Below are 22822 nucleotides of genomic sequence, written 5' to 3'. Positions count from 1 at the left end.
CCAAAAATGTGAACCCTTTTCCCCTGCAACAGCTCCTCAGCCACACATTCATCTGCTCTATCCTCCTATTCCTACCCTCAGCTCGTAGCATTGGGAGTAATCTAGATATTATTACCTTCAAGGACCTTCTTGTTAAATTCCTGCCTAACTTTTTATATTCTCCCTTCAGAATCTCCTCCTTTTCCCTTCCTATGTTGTTACTTCCAATGTGTACAATGACCTTGTGCTGGTCCCTCTCCCCTTTGTGAATATTCTGCACCCTCTCTGAGATATCCTTGATCCCAGCACCAAGGAGGCAGCACACCATTCTGATTTTTCTTCTGCAGAAAAGCAGCAGAAACGCTGATCAGTGCCTCAGACTAGAGAGTCGCCTAACACAATCGATCACTTGGAACCCGACATACCCCTCATTGCATTCAAGCCAGTCTCAATACCACGAACTTTGCTGCTGGTGCTGCATTCCCCTGAGAGTCCATCATCCCCTACGTTTTTCCAAAACAGCATTCTTGTTTGAAACGGGGACAGCCACAAGAGGCTTCTGCATTGCCTGCCTACCCCTTCTACCTTTCCTGGAGTTAACCCATCTAACTGACTGACTGTATCTGTGGCTTTTCTCCCTTCCTTTAGCGGCCATCCATTACACCCCCTCGCTCTTGTAAATTCCTCAATGGCTGAGGGACTTGATGCTGTTGTCGTTTGAGAGAAGAAGGTTGAGAGGCGAATTAATTGAGATAGATAAGATAATCAGAGGGTTAGATAGTTGGGCAGTGAGAGCCTTGTCCCTCGGATAGCGATGGCTAGCATGAGGGGGACATAGCTTTAAATTGAGGGGTGATAGCTATAGGACAGCTGTCAGAGGTAGTTTCTTTACTCAGAGAGTAGTAGGGCGTGGAGTGCACTGCTGCAACAGTAGTAGATTTGCCAATTTTAAGGGCAGTTAAATGGTCTTGGATAGACACATGACGGGAATGGAATAGTGTAAGATAGACAGGCTTCAGATTGGTTCCACAAGTCGGCACAACAATGAGGACTGAAGGGCCTGTACTGCACTGTAATGTTTTATGTTCTGTGAAAATGAGGAAATCGCCTCCAACACCTAAAATATCTCAAAAAAGGAGCAGCTCTTACACCCACAATTTTTCCCCTCCTCTATCTTGGATTACCCAGAATTACTTCCTCAAAAATCTCAATCAAGTTGTGAGACACAATTTCCTTTGCACAAAACCATGCAGATTATCCCTAATCATTCCTTACCCCTCCAAATGCATGTAAATCCTATTTTCCAGAATTAGCTCCAACAACTTACCCACACTGATGTCAGACTCTCAGGTCTATAGTTCTATCAGCAGTGAGAATCATCCCATTCCTAATGTTGAATCAAATGAGTAGTCCAAATTCAACTTTAAGATCAACATATAACACTTGCCATATGTTTAATTTAAGCGACATTTTCTGATGGAAAACAGCAATTTTACTAATAGTGCTTGTTCCCAACTCTCACCTCTAGTTGTCACCAGTAACACCACCAAAAGCTAACAGCAATAATTGTAAATAAAGCATACCATTTTCAAGATCTATTGCTTTATGGAAAGAAAGTGTCCAGGTAGAATGCATTTGGTTTAATAAAGAAGCGCAACATTAGACTGAAAAGAATAGAGGCTTTAATACAGAAGTGTGAAAATATACCCATCTTATTTTGCTAACTAGTGCTCACTGATTCTGTTGAGAATACATTTTGTATTGATTAGGTAATAGCTGAAAAAATAAATTCTCAAATGTAACTACTGTGTTATCAGGTTGACAGTTGTAGATCATCTTGGGTCAAGCTAATTACAGCTGTATGGCTGAGCTAATTAGCTGTATGACATAAATGTGTGTATTGATTGTAAAGAGGAGGCCAGGCATGTCAGCTCAGATTAATTACAACCTGACTGTCACAAAGTGCTAAACATTAAGGAACAATAAATCTGTCCCAGCCTATTCAACCACACCTGTTCCTAAATCAGCAACAAGCCATTAGATGTCAAGTATTTACAAATTGTTAAGATAGTTTATTTTTTTTTAAACAGCTATTCGAAGCCATTCCCCATCTAAGCCTGTGCTGATCTTTGTGTCGTCCAGACGTCAGACTCGCCTCACAGCTTTGGATTTGATAGCCTTTCTGGCAGCAGAAGATGACCCTAAACAGTGGCTACACATGGATGAGCGAGAGGTACAGTGCTCAATCTGAAACGTGTACTATTTTACATATTTTTGGTTTTTTCAAAAAATCAAATTATTAATATCAGTCTTTTCAGGCAAGTAGAGTGGACACACTGTTTTCTCTTCAATCTTACCTTTTGTCATATCCTCACTCGATGTGCTGTATTGAGGCAGACTTTTTATTAATTCATGGCATGTGCACTTCACTTTCTTTCTCATTCCTCACTGGCCTTCAGAAGGTGGTGCTGAGTTGCCTTCTTGAACTGCCACATTCCAGTTAGCATAGGTATACCATAATGCTGTTCGGGAAAGACTTCCAGGATTTTGACCCAACAACAATGAAACCACAGTAATGTTGTTCCAAATTAGGATGATGTGTGGCTTGGAAATGATGCTGATCCTATGAACCTGCTGCCCTTGGGTTTGGAAATTATTTGGAAATGGTGAATTGTTGAGTGCATTATCTTGTTGGTGCATGATGTACCGTGGTATACGGACGGTGCACTATCCATTGATGGAGTGAATGTTGAAAGTGTTGATGGAGTGCCAATCAGGTGAGCACCCTGGATGGTGTTGAGCTTCATGAATGTTCTCGGAGCTGCTGTCATCATGGTAAATATAGTGTATTCCATCACATTCTTAACTTGTTCTTTGTAGGTGCTAAACAAGCTTTGAGGAGTGAGAACTTACTCACCAATGAATTGCCAACTCCAGACCTCTTGTACAAACATATTTATATGGCTCATCCAGTTCAGTTTCTAGACAATTGTAACGCTGTCCCCAGAATGTCAATGGTGTGGGATTCAGCAATGGTAATGTTATTGAATATTGAGGAACAATGATTTCATTCTCTCTTGTTGGAGATGGCCATTGCCTAGAACGTATATGTCATGAATGTTACTTGCAGCTTATCAACTCAAGCCTGAATATTACACAGGTTTTGCTGCATACGTGGACCACCTTAATAACTAAGGTCATTGATGAAGCCAAGTGGCCTTAGGAAAGAGGGAAGCATTGATGAAGATGGCTGCACCAAAGAAACTGCAGCAGAAATGTGCTGTGGCTGAAATAAATGACCTTCAACAACTACAACCATCTTTTGCTGTTCTCGGTATGACTAACCAGTATTAAGTTTCTTTTTGATTCTCATTGACTCCAGTTTCACACATGCTCCTTGATACTGCATTCTATCAAATGCTATGTGACGATGATGTTTCTTTATCCTGTTTTTTGGGTTTTTTTTTAAAGTTGGGACAACAGTGGCAGCCTGTATGGATTTGGTTGAGCTCCCACAGAACCAGGGATTTTAGGTTTAGTTTTTAGGAGTTGTTGCTGAGGTCTCAGCAGGGTTTGAAAGCAATGAATCTCTCCTGGCTGCTACACTGTGTCTCTGAGCTATTCCTTCTGAGCTGCTGGGGTCGCATGTGAGATAATCTATTTTCTAAATTTACCTTTTGCCAAGGGTGTGTTTGTGGGCCGTTATTACGTTGGAACAGTTACTGTTTAGGTGTAAAGTAATCTGTTATTCGGTTAAATTTTCCAGTAGAGTTGTTATTCCAAGTTCCTCTTTCTTTTGTTGTGTTTTAACTATAGTGTTTGAATAAATTGTGATTTGCTTAACATCGAGTAGTTTAACCATTTTGCAGTTTTGCATCTGGAACACAGCACCTCACATTTAATTTTAAGATAAGAAAAAGTTAGGATTGAGGCTACCTTCTTAATATATTGTGAGGGGGTCTGGTCTAGTCCATAACAGCTGCTTGATGCCAAGTTCACTTGCTGTTACTTCCCCTTATAAGTTCAACTCTTCACCACTTTGGGTTTGATGGAAATGAAAATGAGCAATAGTAAATCGATTATTGCTAAGCAAGTGCTACTTGTCAGCATTGTTGACCACACCTTTCGTCACTTTGCTGATAATCGAGAGCAGATTGATGGAGCGATAATTGACCAGTTTGGAACAGTCCTGCTTTTTGTCAACAGGAGATACCTAGGCAACTTCCCGCATTGCTGGTATATACCAGTCTTGTAACTGTACTGGAACAGTTTGGTCAGGAATTTAGCTAGTTCTTGGATACAGGTCTACAGTTGTATTGCCATAATGTTGTCAAGGCCCACAGCCTTTGTAGTATCAAGTGCCTTCAGCAATTTTTTGATCTCCCAAAGTGAATTAACTTGGCTGGGGCTAGCATCTGTGACTTTGCAGACCTCAGGAGAGGGAAAGATGAATCATCACTTGGCATTTCTGGTTGAAGAAGGCAAATGTTTAAGACTTTTTTTTTCACGCTGATATACTTCACTCCTCCATCATTGAGAATGGAGATATTTGTGGAGTCTCTTTCTCGAGTGAGTTGTTTACTTGTCCACCATTAGTTGGGGGGAACCTTTAGCTCAGTTGGCTGGGTAGCTACTTTGCAATACAGTGTGACGCCAATAGTATGAATTCAATTTCCTGACCAGCTGAGGTCACCGTGAAGGACTCTCCTTTTCCACCTCTCCGCTTGCCTGAGCCATGGTAACTCTCAAGTTAAACCACCACCAGTCATCTCTCTTTCTGAGGGGATTCTGGATTAGTGGTGCTGGAAGAGCACAGCAGTTCAGGCAGCATCTGAGGAGCAGTAAAATCGACGTTTCGGGCAAAAGCCCTTCATCAGGAATACAGGCAGAGAGCCTGAAGGGTGGAGAGATAAGTGAGAGGAGGGTGGGGGTGGGGGGAAAGTAGTATAGAGTACAGTATCTTTCTGAGGGAGCAGCCCTCTGGTCTGGCAGGAGTATGGCAACTTTAGCTTTTTCATTAACATCATTCATGAACTGGTAGGCAAGACTGCAAGGCTTGGATCTGTTTCTTAGTTGTGTGATTGTTCTGGATATTGAGTTCCTGGCATGTTCCACTGTACTCTTCATTGGACCAGGTTTGGTCTGCTGATTTGATGATGATGCTAAGAGTTGAAGATGGTCCTGGCTATAAAGTTACAAATTGTGGTTGAATAAAGTTTTGGTTCTCTGCCCACAGCACATTGTAGATCCCCAATTATGATTGCTTTGTATATTGCACAATCACCTTAATTAAAAACAAAATGCTATTTTACTTCTGTCGTTTTGTGAATGGACAGAAGCATGCTTCAAATAAGATTGCTGCCGGCAGTTGATCAGAACTTAGCCCTGGATCAAGCAAATTTCCTGTTTACATCATTAAGGAAAGAAAGGTCTGGTGACCTACTTTACCAGTACTGCATCCTTTTTACAGTACCCAAGGTTTCCCTGGCTTCACCAGGATATAGAGTTCAGCCTAGATTCAGGTGCCTGTCAAACAAGCCAGTGTAGTTTCATGAGGAAGGGGCACTCCCTTTCATTTGATTGACCCACCAGTCAGTGGATTGAATTCCAGTTGTCACTTGTCACTTACCTTCCAACTTAACCCAGCCATTGATGATTTCCTTCAATCTCTGGCATTCTTCCTCACTTTCAACCATCTGGTCAAATTCCATCTCATCAAACCCCTACGTTTAAACACAAGTCATCGACGTTGTTCATTATAAATGGATTGGCTATCTGTGAAGGACACCAGTATTGATCCTTGAATATCTTTTGGCCATAGTGGGCGGCACGGTGGCACAGTGGTTAGCACTGCTGCCTCACAGCGCCGGAGACCCGGGTTCAATTCCCGCCTCAGGCGACTGACTGTGTGGAGTTTGCACATTCTCCCCGTGTTTGCGTGGGTTTCCTCCGGGTGCTCCGGTTTCCTCCCACAATCCAAAGTTGTGCAGGTCAGGTGAATTGGCCATGCTAAATTGCCCGTAGTATTAGGTAAGGGGTAAATGTAGGGGTATGGGTGGGTTGCGCTTCGGCGGGTCGGTGTGGACTTGTTGGGCCGAAGGGCCTGTTTCCACACTGTAATGTAATGTAATCTAATCTAATCATAACCCTTCATGTATTTGTCAGCTGAAGCTTAGTTGAGACCCACTTGTTTTAAATCATTGGATCAGGAATAGACCATTCAGTCCATTGAGTCTGCCCCACCATTCAATACAATCATGACTGCTTTGAACACTTTAATGCCTTTTACCCATCCCATCCCCATAACCCTGTATTCCATTGATAATCACAAATCTATCAATCTCTACCTTAAATATCCTCAAAGAGTGGGCTTTCACAATTCCCTGTGATCGAGAATTCCTAAGGTTCACAGCCCTCAGAAAAATAAATTCTCCTTGTTTGAAACCTAAGTGGTATCCCTCTTATTTTTAAATTGTGTCCCCTTGTTCTTCCCTCCCCAACGAGCAGAAATATCTTGCCTGCATCTAACCTTCAAGTATTTTGTAAGTTTCAATGCAATTACTCCTCATTCTTTGAAACGCTGGAGAATACAGACCCAGTTTGCCCAATCTCTGTCTATAAGGGTAGTCCCACTATCCCAAGAACAAGTCTGGTGAACCTTTGTTGCACTGCCTCCAAGGAGGTAATATCCTCCTTAATACTGCACTGCACATATTATTTCAGGTGGTCTTACCAGGTTCCTGTATATCTTCACTACTCCTGTACTCATATCCTCAGGTTATAGGCCCATTGTAGGGGTTGAGCACAAAATTCAAGATTGACATGCCAGTGCAGTGCTGAGCGAGTGCTACACTTTTGTAGCTGCCAACTTTCAGAGGATACATTAAACCAAAACTTCATCTTTGTGTTCAAATAGATGTAAAAGGTTCCATGGGACAATTTTGGTGAAGTGCAGGGCAGTTACCTCAGTGTCATGACCAATATTTATCATAGAATGGTTTTAGCGCAGAAGGCTGTTCTGCCTATCATTTACAGTTACACTCCTCTATCATCTCCTTTAGTTCTGCACATCTGTCCTTTTCATATAATGCTCAAATTTCCTCTTGATGCCTACATTGAGCCTGTCTCCATTACACTTAGGCATCCTGGATCTTTACTGGACGCTGGATGAAATGCTTTTCCTTGTGTTATCATTACTACTTAATCTGGTGCCTTAGTCTGTTCCCTCTTGTTCTTGATCCTTGCACAAAAGGAATGTTTCTTCTCTATAACTGTCCAGACTTCTCTATACTTTTAATGGCTATAGCAAATCTCCTCTTAACATTATTTTCAGCAAGGAAAACAATTCCAACTTATCCATTTACGTAACTGAATCCAGGGATGAGGCACTTCAATATCAAATCTTGTTTGCACCCCCTATAACACCTTTGCATCCTTCTTAAGGTGTAGTGTTCAGAACTGGATGAAATACCCTAGTTGATGCCAAACAATGTTTTGGTACAAGTTGACAAAACTTCCTAGCTTTTGCACTCTCTACCTATATTGATAAAGCCTTGTTTCTCCACACTGTCAATGTCCTGCTACCTTCAATGAACTATGCACAAATACATTCAGGTTTCTCTGCTCCTGCAGTCCCTTCAGAACTGTATTCTCTTTGTTCTAGTAAATTCCTTCACACATCTCCAGTTCAAATTTCATCTGCCACTTGTTTGCTCACTCCGCCAACCTGTTGTATCCTACACTATTCTTCTTACAGTTCATGTACCTTCCATGTTTTGTATTGTTTAATGCTTGGGCAGTTTTACGGTCTAATCCTGCTCCTACATTCCTTTGTTCAAAGAGCTAAGGTGAATATACAGATAGGAGTCAAGGGAATAAAAGGCACTGGACCAACCTGCTGACTAGTTTTCTCCTCCAGCCACTTTTGTCCAGAGATAGATTTGGTCCGATACCAGCAAGCCATGGATTCTTGTGAGGATGCTGATTAAGGTTGTTGAGTAACTAATTATCTACAACTATCACACTATAAATAAATTCTGTGTCATGCAGGCTTTGTCAGGAGCCTAAGGACAAAGGAAGGACGGCTTCACAGCCAAAGGTTGGAGTTCTAAGAAAACAAAAGTTTTAACATGACAAGGCTATTTTCCATCCATCTCTCAGCCTTGCTATTGCATGAGAATTTCTTGAAGACCAACATCTCCAATAATGAAGAGACTACCTTTGCGGCAGCTGGTCCCTGATATTAATGGCATCTCCATTTCTTCGCGACTGCTCTTGTTTCTTGGCTCTCAGCAGCACTCTATCTGAGAAGAAAGTTAGAACTGCCAGCTTCATTTGCAATAGACCACAATGTGTACACCATCTCCACTGGGATCCCTTGTTATCCCTAATTGGGTGGTGAACTCCTCCAACCAAATTAAGCTAGTCAGCACTTCAGAGGGAGTAGCATCAGGACTCAGACATAACCAACCTCCCTTCCTGAATATCTCCAAAGTTGGGAGAATTCCACCCAAAATCCTGGAAACATAAATAAATGGTTAGATATGATGACAGTTGGGCAAATAGGTCAACTAACCTTCTCCATCTAGTGAATGAACTGACAATGAATAGTAGTATTAATATTACCTAACGTAAAAAATTTTGGTCATTTTATAACAACAGAAGTCATTCTTCCCAGTTATAATCTATGATTAGAATACAACAGAAATTTCCCAAACATACATCTGCAACTCAGAAGAAGCTTGCAAAACATGCACTAATGTATGGCTTTAATGCAAAGCATATTAGGTTCCATTTGGATATTGATTTAATTAATGAAATAAACTGTTTTAATATACAGTTATCTTTAGTATTTTCACTTTGTACAATTAAATGAATACATTCTTATTATTTAATCATGGAATATGATCTCCATTGGCAGGCATGATGTGGAGGTGCTGGTGTTGGGCTGGAGTGGACAAAGATGGAAATGTGTTGCTGGAAAAGCGCAGCAGGTCAGGCAGCATCTAGGGAACAGGAGAATCGACGTTTCGGGCATTAGCCCTTCTTCAGGAAGGTGGACAAAGTCAGATGTCACACGATACCAGGTTATAGACCAACAGGTCTGTTTGAAATCACAAGCTTTCAGGGCATTGCTCCTTCGCCAGGTGAAGCTTGCGATTTCAAATAAACCTGTGTGACTATAACCTCGTGTCATGTGACTTCTGACTTCATTGACAGGGACAGTATTTGTTGCCTCTCTCAAGTTGTGTTGGAAATGTGGTGACAAGCTGACTTTTTGAACCACTGCAGGTGTATGTACTGCCACTGTGCCATTTGTGAGTGAGTTCCAAGATTTTGACCCAGCAACACTGAAGGGCATTAGTTACAGATTGCCAGCCTAAAAATGCCATCCTTATCCCTACTCTACCTTTTATTAGTTAGCCAGTTTTCTATCCATGCCAACTTACCATCTTCATCACCATTGGCTCTTATTTTATTAAGCAAACTAACATTAACCTTATCAAATGCCTTTTGGAAATCAAATATATTACATCCATTGCTTCCTTTTTATCTATCCTCGTAGCACTTCCTCAAATATATATAGTTTCCTGTTCAAGAAACCATGCTGACTTTATTTGATTATATTATGTTTCTAATGCTCTCCTATTACAGAGGAACCTTGATTATCCGAAGGACAGAGAGTATTTCATTCTGTTCATCGAATTTTGGATAATTGAATGCCAGACAACGTAGTTTGGCCTAGCATCAGAACATTGCAACCTTGCTGGATAATCCAATATTTGGATAATCGAATAACAGATAATCAAGGTTCCTCTGTACATCCTTTATAAAAGGCTGTAACCTTTTCCCAATTACTAACATGAAGTTAAGTGGCATATAGTTACCTGTTTTTTGTTTCCTCAACTCGCGTCACCAGTACAGCTCTTTTATCGATGTTTGAACCAAAGCTGAATAGCCCTGGCAAAACATAACTGAGCATCAGTAAGCAGGTTATTGTTAAGCACATGCTGCTTGATAGCACTGTTGATGACTCTTTCTATCATTTACTGATGACTGAGAGTAGACTGATAGGACATTACTTGGCTGATTTGAGTTTGTTCTTATTTTCCCCTACTGAACATATCTGGGCAATTTTCTATATTGTCAGAATGATGCCAGTATTTGTTTTCTGTGTATGTGCATTCATAATTCTGTTAGGTTTTGCCACAGCAACAGTGAAGGTCAGAACATGTGTGACTTGGAGGGGAACATGGAGCTGCTGGTGTTCTCAAGCGTCCAACGACTTTCAGCTACAATTGAAAGACGCTTCACAGTTACTGTTGTGCCTTTTGGAGAATGTACACAGTGCTGCCAATGTGTGCAAGTGCTGGATGACATCAAGCGTCTTAAGTTTTGTTGGAAATGTACTCAAAGTATTCCATTCCTGACTTGCATCATTTACATGATGTATAGGTATACATGTGCATGTACAAGTCAGGGAGTGAGTTACTCAACAAAGAACTCTCACCCTCTAACCTGCTGTTCAAGCCACATTATGTATAAGCTTGTCCAGTTAAGTTTCTGATTAATAGTAACGCCCAGAATGTTGATGGTGAGACAGTCAATTTAATGCATTGAATATCAGGGAAGATGTTTGAATTTTCTTTTACAGCAGATGATCTCTTCCTAATGTTTGTGGCAAATAGCATTCACATAATTATCAGTTGAAACCTGAAAGTTGTACAGGTCGAGTTACATATGGTATGAACCTTTTCAGTATCTGAGGAGTTTTAAAAGGATAGAGAGGGAGGGGAGAGAGTCAGATAAGGAAGGAGAGAGAGGCAAGTAATAAGACGGGGAAGGAGGGAGGAGACAGGCATGGAAAGAGGGGAGAGAAACACAGAAGAGATGGGAGAGTATGACGGGATAGAGGGAGATAATGATGATGAGTCGGGGAGAAGGAAGGGGAAGATATGAAAGGAAGAGGAGATGGACAAGAGGGAGACAAATAGAGTAGGAGGAAGAAGAGAGCCAGGGAAGAAAGGCAGAAAGACGTGTGTATGGGAGAAAAAAGGAGGGGATGGCGGGGAGGGAAGGAGGAGACAAAGACTGAAGAAAGAGTGAAGGAGAGAAAAAGATGGAGATGTAAGGAATCTCAAAGACTCCAAATTTTAGAATTAATTGAGAATATTTTGAATAATTTTCGACGTCTGAATCCTAACCATCTAAGTTCATACTGATTTCACTCACAGGCTTACACATTTATTGGTGCAATTATAAATTCCCCTTCAAATGTTTGGTGATATCTCCTGTATAAAATGCAGATCACCAAAGTAATTGCATTGATCTTGCAGTCTGTAGCACTGACATCAGGACTGTGGTAAAAGACCTTTATAACAATGGGATATAGCAACAGGCCTATTAAATATCAAATTTGGACCCCCTGAATTCATGCAGCAGCCCCTCAGGACTTGTTCGAAAATCAAATCAAAAAGGAACACTAAAGCGGGTAACAATGAGTAGTGTTCAAGGCTGTTCTGGTTGTGATCAATCAAGAAACCCTGTAGCATACACCAGATGGCTGTTTATTCCATGAAAACAATAAGGAAATAAGTTCACAGATGCTCTAATAGTTGAGCTTTCACACTTTCTAAATGTTTGGTTTAATGTTTGACATATAACGTTTGTTAGTAAGAGGTAATGGCTTTAAAATATTTATAAATGCTTTACATATGTTGCAGTAATCTATTACTGAATGTTAATTTTGTATTTTATCATTATGTGACACATTGGTGCAATGGATTTATTCAGACATTCTTTTGAAAGATATTATTACTATAATTACACTATGTAAACTGGATTCAAACCTGTATCCATACTTAATAAAACATTGCATTTTTTTTAGAAAGTATTTAAATTATCGGCAGCATTGTTGGCCTGGTTAATTTTTGTACAACTAACTTGGTCAGAAATAGATTCGCAAATTCTAGTTTTGACCTTGAGTTTAAAACTTAACCCAATCTTCAGGATTGCTGCAAATTTTCTTTGAGGCCTTAGGAAACCTAACAAGCAATTTTTGGCTTAAATTCATGAACTCATTTTACAAAACATAGTGGTAAAAAGCAAAGAATAATCTACTGCTGCTTTTCCCACTCTTTTCTCTGTTGGTTACTCATATTTGCTTTTCTGGTAAGTCTAAATTGGCCATGGGTTGTCCTTTCAGTCAAGTTACCATATGTTCAGACAAAATAGCAGTGGAGGTCAACCATTCAGCCCCTTGAGTCTGTTCTATCTTTTGGAAAGATCCTGTCCTGAAGAAGGTTTACACCCAAAACGCTGACTTCTCCACCTCCTCATGCTGCCTGGCTTGCTGTGTTCTTCCAGCCTCCTGCTTGTCTACTTTTGAAAAGACCATGGCTGAACTGTTTGTTTTTTAAATTCCACATTCCCATCAAATCTATCGACCTCTTTTTTTTTAATATTCAATGGCCTCACCTCCCTCACTTACTTGATGTAGCGTGTTCCAAAATTTCTCAGTGCTCTAAGAGAAAAAATTCTCCTCATCTTGGTCCTGAAAAGGTAACCACTAATTTTAAAACAGTGTGCTCTCAGTCTGGACTGCTCAAGAGGAAATATCATTTGTGTTTCTACCTTGTCCAGAGAATTCAGGCTCTTCTATGTTTATTCATCTTGTTAATTTAAAAAATTTGGGGGGGGGTGAGAAAAATGTTGGTCTGTGGCTTCCGCTATTGTTCGCCATGCTGTATGCTTCTGTCTGAAGCTTTTTTTCTGAAAAGCTGCATGAAGCTAGTGTCTTTTCTTTCAGGTCCTGCTACGGGCTGTTGCAGCAACTGATGTAATGCTGTGTAAACAGCTATGTGGCAAAAAATTCCTTTCTGAAGCAGAGGAGCAAAGATAATTAGATTTCTTCTGTTTATTGTTCAAAGATATGCACACACTTACTGTGGATGATTTACTTTAGGACAACCTTGAAATGTTGTATTTCAGTGGTTGTTGTGTTATCACATCCTGCTACTTTAGCTGCATTGAGCTAAAGGTATCTTGTTTTCAAGATCATTAAGAAGCTGTACTGGAATTCTGTGGTTCGCAACTATAATGCTAGGGAGAAAGCACAGATGCCAATCTTAATGAAACACACTGATGTTTATTTACAAGCATTTAATTACAATCACCTACAAACTGGTAGATTAACTGGTGCCAATTCTAACATAATCATTTTCCTATATAAATATGTACAGATGAAAATCGTCATAGAAATTCTTGTTCAGTAGTTTATATTGAAGTTTTGAGGATTTGCCATTCGTGAACCCTTGTAACTAGGTAAAATATTGAAAATCTGTTGGGAGATAAGACATTGCAGCAAAATTACTTGTTGTGTTGCCATAGTCTTACCAGACCATAGGGGCTGTTCTCTTACTAGAGAGAAGCAACTGTGGTGATTTAACCTGAGGGCCACCAGACCTCAGGCAAGGGAAGATGTTGAGAAGGAAAATCCTTCATGGTAACCTCAAACTGGTGATGTGAATTGAACCCACGCTGTTGGCATCACACTGCTCTGTATACCAAAAATCCAGCCAACTGAGCTAAACCAATTCAAAATTACTTAGAATCTAACTGGCAGTGTAAGGCATTACTTAGACCTCAGCTGAAGTACTGTGTAAAGTTTTAGGCACCACATTATAGGAATTTGAGAGAATGCAGAAGCAATTTAAAAGAATGGTTTCAGTAATGAGAAGCTTCAGTTATGAGTATAGATTGAAGAAGTTGAGACTGTTCTCCTTGGAGGGAAGGAGACTAAGAGGAGATCTGATTGAACTTTTCAAAATCATGAGCAGGTTCAATTGAGTAGAGAAGGAGAAGCTGTTCCCACATACAAGAGGAAGAACAACAAGTGGGCATAGATTCATAGTGATTTGCAAAATAAGCAAGGGTGATAGGAGAGAGGACTTTTTCAGTCAGCAAATAGTTAGAGTATGGAATGCACTGCCTGGAAATGTGGGGGAGGCCAGTTCAATTAAGGTATTCAAGAGGGCAATAAATGATTACTTGCATGAACATGATGTGCAAAGATACAGGGGAAAAAGCAGGAGATTGGCAGTGGGCAGTGCTCATTTGAAGAGCTGGTGCAGGCACAGTGGGCCAACTGGCCTCCTTCTCCACAATATAATCTGTAATTATATGATTCAGTTCAAGCTGACATGTACAGTTATGAAAAAATTATAAATGTTTCCTGGAGACCAATTGGTAGAGTATAATTAAAATGTTTGTTCACCCCACCCATATTGACAGGTTGCATTGCTCGGACACTTGGAGAATTCCAAGGTTAACTTGCCTCATTTGACAGCATTCTCACCTGAGACATAGAACATAGAAAAGTACAGCACAGAACAGGCCCTTAGGCCCACGATGTTGTGCCGAGACTTAATCCTAATGTAAAATAGAGTAACTTAACCTACGCACCCCTCAACTCACTGCTATCCATGTGCATGTCCAGCAGTCGCTTAAATGTCCCCAATTACTTCGTTTCCACCACCACAGCTGGCAACGCATTCCATGCATTCACAACTCTCTGCGTAAAGAACCTACCTCTGATGTTTCCTTTATACCTTCCTCCTAATTTTTTTCAAACTATGACTTCTCGTACCAGTCAATCCTGCCCTGGGGAAAAGTCTCTGGCTATTGACTCCATCTATTCCTCTCATTATTTTGTACACCTCGATGAGGTCTCCTCTCTTCCTCCTTCTCTCCAGAGAGAAAGGTCCGAGCTTATTCAACCTTTCTTCATAAGGCAAGCTCTCCAGTCCAGGGAGCATTCTGGTAAACCTTCTTTGCACCCTCTCCAAAGCCTCTGTATCTTTCCTATAGTAGGACGACCAGAACTGGACACAATATTCCAAGTAACATTCAAGAGACATTCAAGCCCACTCCAAGACATCAGCATAAAATCTATTCTGACAGTTCAATGTGATATTCAGTGCACCAGTGGTGAGCAGATATAGATTTGGCATTTTTTGGTTACATTGACAACTTGGCAGATGCAATTTAGTGCAGAGACATATCAGACAATGCTTTAAAACATAGAAATATAAACTCAACTTTTGAAGCAAAGCTATGAAAAGAAAACAGTGAAGTAGGTTTAGTTTTTGCTTATTTCAGCAAAAACCCTTTGCAAAACTGAAGGGTCAAGTGTCTTTTGTGCTGTTAAATTGTAGAGTTCTATTACAGGTGTAGAAATGTTCGGCAAGGCATATGGAGAAGCAGCTGTTTAACTGCATACTAGCCAAAATTCCTTACTAAATAGCAGACCAAAGAATATAAGGTTTATGATTTAGAAAGGTGACAGACTGAGGCAAATAAATGTCTCTATAACAAGTAATAGTAAGTAGAGTTACTAAATGAGTTGGCAGACCAGGTAAACATAATGCTGATTAAGTTGTTTAGAAGTGCAATTAAATAGCATAAAAAATGTATAGGAAATATATAACCAAATATTCAATACAGCACAATTGTTGTGTGTGTCTGGAATCATAAGGTTAACATCCCGTGAACAGATCAATGTTAGCCAACTTGGAGCATGTTCTGGATTGATGTATTGACCTTTGAGAATGAAACCTTTTCCTCATTTTGAAACTCTACATTTAGATTCCATGAGAGAGTCAATTGAGTAGATGCTACAATGGGGCATGATACTGACAAATAAGTAAATGCTCATTTCAAGTTGTTCTAAGGGCATTAAAAGTTTACCATAAAGTGTGGAACTGACTTGAAGTGTAGGCCAGACCAGGTGAGAACGTTCGTTTCTTTTTTTCTGAAGGTCCTTGGGTTTTAAAACAATCCAGCAGCATTTATAATTATTTTTCTATTGTTATCCCCAAATTGATTTATTGTCCTCAATTTTACAATTTTCTGTTGTTGGGATTTTGAACTTAACATCGTCATCCTGTACGATAATCAGCAGTCCAGTGGACCATGGGGCTAATGTGCATTTTCCTGCAGAAAATGGGCTTAAAGTTTTTTACTCGCGGTGTTTTCTTTTGCTTGACAGGGGTCTGAAAAGCAATTACTTAAGGAGCTTTTCTCAATGATTTAATTGCCTCTTTAAGTCTGATTAAATGGAAATAGTTGTTAGCTTGAAGTTTATGTTAGAAAATGAAATGCAGAAGTTGAATTTGTGGTCAGTTAGTTGATGAAATATTCTTAAAACCACTCAGCAGATGTAATCATGTGTGAACTGGTGACTCATTCACACACACCACTAACTTATATAGCATAACCCAAAACCAATACCTTAATTTTTGCAATAAAGAAAACATGAAACTTGAAATGTGAAAAATTGCTGTGCTGTAATACAGATATGCAAATAACTTAGACTTTTACAGTATAACATATTTGTTTTGTTGTCAGTGTTATAATTCTAGAAATCCTACATGTAAATTAGTAGTGCCATATTTGATGCTCAAAGGTGTCAGTCTTTTTTTAACAACCTGAACAGATAATGTTCTGTTGTGTGAACTGTCATATTTTGAATATAGACAACTTTTAATTTTCTGTAAAACCAAACCATTTTCATTATCCATTTGACATCTTGTTGGTAAGAAGCCAAATTAGCATTATTTCCAGACATCTGCTTCCTCATCTCAAATGCTTTGAAATCAGAATCCAATTAATTAATGTGATGTAAGCGTCAGCACACCAAGCATACACTGGACAGTTAAATATGGAGGGAATAAAACATTAGGCATCAGCTTCTAAAAATAAATGATTGTGAACAAAAGAACTGAGTGAAGCTAGGGATTTTTGATGAAGTCAGATCATTAGAACCTCCCCTCCACCCACCCCCACCAAGTTTTGCTCCTCAACACCCACCCCACACACAACCTCCTACGCACCTCACAACCCCCTCCCCCCACCCCAATGCAAAGCCATTCCCTTTCACCATGGGCACTCATGCCTCCCCCACTGCAGGCAGCCTTCTCCTTGGGACCTGAATTTTACATGAAAGCTGGAATGCTGTCAAGTCCTCAACAGGATGCATCCATATGTTACAGCACAGCAGCCACATATCTGATTTGCTAAGTGTATCCTTGAAAAATAATCGAATAACCATGTGTCGACTATAATAACTGACTATAATAACGATAATGGTCCAACAAGTCTCAATTAATTTCATACAGAAATTGATAATAAATAGTGTCTGTTAGGCAAAATAATTCATTCATTTTGGAAAATTGCCAAAGTATGCTGCTTCAGTACCTCTAATACTTGTGTTTAAACTATCACAAATAAAAGATAAATTATGCAATGTCGAATAGCTGGATTTTAATTTGGATATAACATGGTCTCCAAAACTAATGACATACTGGAAATGTGCATTTTTATTCATTTCTGAATGTGGCCATCATTGCAGACTTTCAATAGTTGCCTTGAATTGGTTTTCTTCAATTCATGTGGTGAAGGTCACACAAAATACATTGAAGTAGGGAGATCTGGGGTTTAGACCTAAAAGTGTCTAATGCCGTGTGGCTTGAAATGGAGCCAGGAATTGATGATCTTCCCATCCACTTAATCCATTTGATTTTCTACTTAGTAGACATCAGAGCTTTGGAAGGTGAAGGGGAGGTGGTGGTGTGGTTGTATTATCTCAGGACTGCTTAATCCAGAGACACTGATAATACTCTGAGGATTTGAGTTTGAATCCCATAGCAGATGGGAAAGTTAGAATTTTTAAAAAACATGAAATTAAAAGTCTGATGATGATAATGAAATTATTTTTGAATGTTGTAAAAAAAACTGTACCATTTTCTGTGCCATTAATACCCTTCAGAGGAGGAAATTTGCCATCGTTACCTGATCACCAGCACTTCCCAGCACTTCCAAACCTTCGATTACTGCCATTTAGATGGACAAGGACTGCAGGTAGTTGGGAATGCCACCACCCACAAGTTCCCCTCCATGCCACTCACCATCCTGATTTGAAAATATATCACTGTCCTTCACTGTTGCTGGGTCAGAAGGCTGGAACTCCCCCCCCCCCCCCCCCCCTCATTCATTGTGGGTCTGTCTATACTAAATAAACTTCAGCAGTTTAAGAAGGCAGTTCAGCACCACTTTGACAAGGGCAATTAGGAATGGGCCAATAAATGCCAGCCCAACCAGTGATTGCAGCGTCCCACAAATGAATTAAAAATCAAACCTGGCCTATCTATGACTGCAGACCCACAGCATTGTGGTTGGCTCTAAACTAACCTCTGAAATGGCCTAACGAACCACTCAGTTCTAGAATGATCTGGATGATCCACCTGGAAGTTAGCAAATGTACTCAAGAAAAGAGGACGGTAAACTACAGACCAGTTAGCTTGATATCTGTCACTGGGAGGTACTGGAATGTCTCATTAAGGAAATCTTATAACAATGAATTTGGAAAATTCTATATGATTTGGAAGATGAAGGGGAGGCGATGGTGCTAATCCAGAGACTCAGGTAATACCTTGAGGATTTGATTAGATTAGATTAGATTACTTACAGTGTGGAAACAGGCCCTTCGGCCCAACAAGTCCACACCGACCCGCCGAAGCGCACCCACCCAGACCCATTCCCCTACATATACCCCTGCACCTAACACTATGGGCAATTTAGCATGGCCAATTCACCTAACCTGCACACCTTTGGACTGTGGGAGGAAACCGGAGCACCCGGAGGAAACCCACGCAGACACAGGGAGAATGTGCAAACTCCACACAGTCAGTCGCCTGAGGCGGGAATTGAACCCAGGTCTCTGGCGCTGTGAGGCAGCAGTGCTAACCACTGTGCCACCGTGCCACCCAGCAGTTTGAATCCCACAGCAGAATGGGGGAGTTAACATTTTTTTAAATGAAATTCAATATTATCGAAGTCAACATGTTCCGAATGGGAAATTATGCTTGAATGAATTTGTTAAAATATTTGGATGATCTAGCTAGTAGATAAAATGAACCCAGAAAATATAGCATGTTTGGATTTCCAAAAATGCATTCATTAATATGTGTGAAATTGGTAAATCACAGTTATTACAGTATACAAGGAGGCCATTCAGCCCCTTGTGGATGGACCGGTTCTTTTTTTAACCTGCTCTATTATCTACTGCCAGTTTCCTGCCTTTTCCCATATCCCTGCACGTCATAAGTATCCAAAAGCCATCCGGTGCCCTCAGGAATTCTTCAATTAAATCTGCCTCCACCACTCTGGCTTCATTTACACATTCTTTAACTCTATGGCCCCTCATTCTTGTTTCTTTTACAAGTGGAAATAGCTTCACCCTATATACTCTGCAGCCTGTCTGTGATTTTGAAAGCCTCAATCAGATCTCATCTCAGCCTTTTTCTCATTAGGGAGAATAGTCCCAACCTCTTCAATCTATCCTCATAACTGAAGTCAGTCATTCCTTTAACTATTCTTGTAAATTGCTTCTATATTCTCCAGTATATTCACATTTTTCCTATGGCACCCATAACTGTATACAATACTCCAACTGAGTTCTACCAAGTGTCTTCTTCAAGTTTAACATCACCACCTCCTCTTGTACACTATGCCTGTATTAATAAAGCTAAGAATACTGTATGCTTTATTTACCACTCTCCACCTGTCCTGCCACCTTTAACGATCTGTACATATATACACTCAGGTCCCTCTGCTTCTGGACCCCTTTACTAAATAAAGCATACAATGCCATTGTTTTTCAGTGTTCTTCTGACCAAAGTGCATGTTTATGTTCTAAGGAGCTTAAGTGTGCAGAAGAAACAAAAGTTAACATGTAGGTACAGTAACAATTAATGAGGCAGATAGCATGCTTGGCTTTTATTGCAGATGGATTGGAGTATACTAGTAAAGAAGTCTTGATAACATTGTGTAATCCAGGGTATGTGTGCAATTTTGGTCTCTGTATTTAATGGAAGCTGTAGTTGGGTATAGAGGTGATGAAATGAAGGTTCACTAGATTGGTTCCTGTGATGAGAGCATTGTCCAATGATTAAGATACTTGCATTCTTCACATTAGAAGAATGAAAGCCCACCTCATTTAAAACATACAAGATTCTAAAGAGATTTAGTGGGTAGATACCAAAGTTATTTTCTGTGGCTAAAGAGTGCAGAATAGTTAGGATAAGAATGCAATTATTTAGCATAGAGATGGTAAGAAATTTCTTCACTCAAAGGTTTGTGAATCTTTAGAATTCTCAACTGCAGATGCTTGTGGATGCTTAACTGTTGAATATGCTCAAAACTGAGAGAGGCAGATTTTTGGGCTGTGTGCTCAATGTGACTCCAACTATGGAGAGACTTCTAACGATGTCTATTAACTGTGAGGTTTTCTTGTTAGGAGACTGCAATCCGTGTTGAGGACACCAACATTGGAGGTGTAGTGGATAGCGAAGAAGGTTACCTCAGAGTACAATAGGATCTTGATCAGATGAGCCAATAGGCTGAGGAGTGACAGATGGAGTCTAATTTGGATAAATGTGAGATGCTACATTTTGGAAAGGCAAATCAAGGCAGGACTTAGACACTTAATGGTAAGATCTGGGAGTGTTGATGAGCAAAGAGACCTTGGAGTGCAGGTTCATACTTTCTTGAACGTGGAGTCCAGGTAGAAAGGATTGTGAAGAAGGCGTTAGTATGCTTTCCTTTATTGGTCAGAGGATTGATTATAGGGGAGTGTGGCTGTACAGGAGATTGGTTATGACATTTTTTAGAATATTGTGCAATTCTGGTCTCCCTCCTATCAGAAATATGTTGTGAAATTTGAAAGGGTTCAGAAAAGATTTACAAGGATGTTGCCAGAGTTGGAGGGTTTGAGCTATCGGGAGAGGCTGAATAGGCTGAGACTGTTTTCCCCTGAGTGTCAGAGGCTGAGGGGTGACCTTATAGATATTTATAAGATCATGAGGGGTATGAATAGGGTAAATAGACAAGGTTTGTTTCCTTGGGGTGGGGGAGTCCAGAATGAGAGGGCATCAGTTTAGGGTGACAGGGGATAGATTTAAAAGGGACCTAAGGGGCAATATTTTTATGCAGAAGGTTGTGCGTGTATGGATTGAGCTTCGAGAGGAAATGATGGAGGCTGGTATAAATGCAACATTTAAAAGGAATATGGATGGGTATATAATGTCGGAAGGGTTCAGAGGGATATGAGCCAAATGCTGGCAAATGGGACTAGATTTATTTAGGAAATCTGGTCGGTATGGACAGGTTGGACCAAAAGGTCTGTTTCCATGTTGTACATCTCTACAACTCCTGGATCAGCCTCCTCCTCATTAAATACTGCTGTGCCATCATTCTTGTGGTTCTGTCCTGACGATGACAATGGTGATGGTGTTGTTTGGGACATTGTGTGGAAAGTATGGTTTGGTGAGTGTGACCGTTGTTTGACTAATTTGTGTGCGAGCTCTCCCAGGTTTGGAAGTAGCTACCAGGTATCGATGATAAAGTTAGACTATTTATGGTTCTGAGCTCAATGCCAGATGGTTAGTCAATATCATTTCTTTAGCTTCACTTTGTAACAGTTTGATGCAACAAGTGGTTTACTGATCCATTTCAAAGGATAGTTAAGAGCCAACCACGCTGCTGTGGGTCTGGAGTCAAATGTAGATCAGATGTGGTCAGGATAGCAAAATTCCTTCTCTGCAGGACATTAGTGAACCAGATGAACTTTTTATGACAATCAATGGTGTTTCATCATTTGACTTTTAATTTCAGCTTTTAAAAATTTACATTCTACCCTCTTCTGTGGTAAGATTTGAATCACGATTCCTGCAACGTTTCCTGGATGTCTGAATACTAGTCTAATGACCCGAGTACGACACACTCCATTCTGCCACCTTCCAAATTGGAGGTGTTCCCATACATAAGCATTTTAATAGCACAGAAGATGGATTTTTGTGAAATAATATAGCCAATGACAATGCAAAGCTGGTGAAGATGATGTTGGTGATCCACATGATGATGACACTCAAGAAGCAGGTTGGGGTGAATTATTGGTTTTGAAGATGAGGAGGTGCCTGATTGTTATGGATTTTAAACACTTGTTCGGTGTGTACTCTGCTTTTCATATAAGTACCAAAAACTGAAATTGTATACCTGGTTAAATTCAATGCAAGTCTTTTATGATGCATTTGATTAAATTTGTGAATAGAAATTAAAATCTGCATACAGTGAAGTGTAATTTATAACTATAAATTTAATAATAATTTTGGCTCTGTCTGTGCTACCTTTGGAGACCAGGTTTGGGAAACAGTCTCCGATGTGGTAGTCGCATTAGCAAGGTGATGGGAGAGCGTGGAATTCAACCTTTCCAAAAATATTATTCATATGAGTTGAGGTCCTACTTTGTGATTAAATATTTAATCGTACAAACTATTGTTATACCTGCAGTCATTTACTGGCTCAAATTGCTTGGTCTATATCCTATACTTAAGCAGTGAATACCAGCTCCCCCCAATTCATAAAGCAGCTAGTGAAGCACTCCGAATCGTCCAGAGGTCATGAAAAATGGTTACAAAGTGCAAATCCTTTTTTAATTAGTACAGTATGATTTTTAGCCTGAGGCACTGCTCTTAGCTTTGAATGAGTATTCTTCTAATTTTAATTCATTGCAATTGATATTCAGTCATCATCATCTTGATGTTCATCACAACATCTCAGTGATTAATTTGTTAATGGAACTGAACTGAAGTTGTGCAGTAATTGATGATTAATGCTTTCTACAAGTTTATATTCTGACTTTCTTATGCCCAAACTACCCCTGATGATATAGTTATTGTTCACATACTTCTTGTAATTATATACATAATTATAGTTCTCTCTGTAC

At 40.0% G+C, this 22822-nt stretch overlaps 1 protein-coding gene across 3 annotated transcripts in view; it reads left to right on the top strand.

Annotated features, from left to right (window-relative positions):
• ascc3 (activating signal cointegrator 1 complex subunit 3) overlaps positions 1-22822 on the top strand; it is a 541129-nt gene that overhangs the window by 397230 nt on the left and 121077 nt on the right. For all 3 annotated transcript variants that reach the window (XM_043687007.1, XM_043687008.1, XM_043687009.1), the window contains one exon: positions 2070-2212. In XM_043687007.1, coding sequence (XP_043542942.1) covers positions 2070-2212 — 143 coding nt within the window. The remainder of the gene's footprint in view (positions 1-2069; positions 2213-22822) is intronic.

This window comes from Chiloscyllium plagiosum, chromosome 3 (assembly GCF_004010195.1).
Source record: "Chiloscyllium plagiosum isolate BGI_BamShark_2017 chromosome 3, ASM401019v2, whole genome shotgun sequence".
NCBI lineage: Eukaryota > Metazoa > Chordata > Chondrichthyes > Orectolobiformes > Hemiscylliidae > Chiloscyllium > Chiloscyllium plagiosum.
This window is presented reverse-complemented; position numbering and strand designations above follow the sequence as displayed.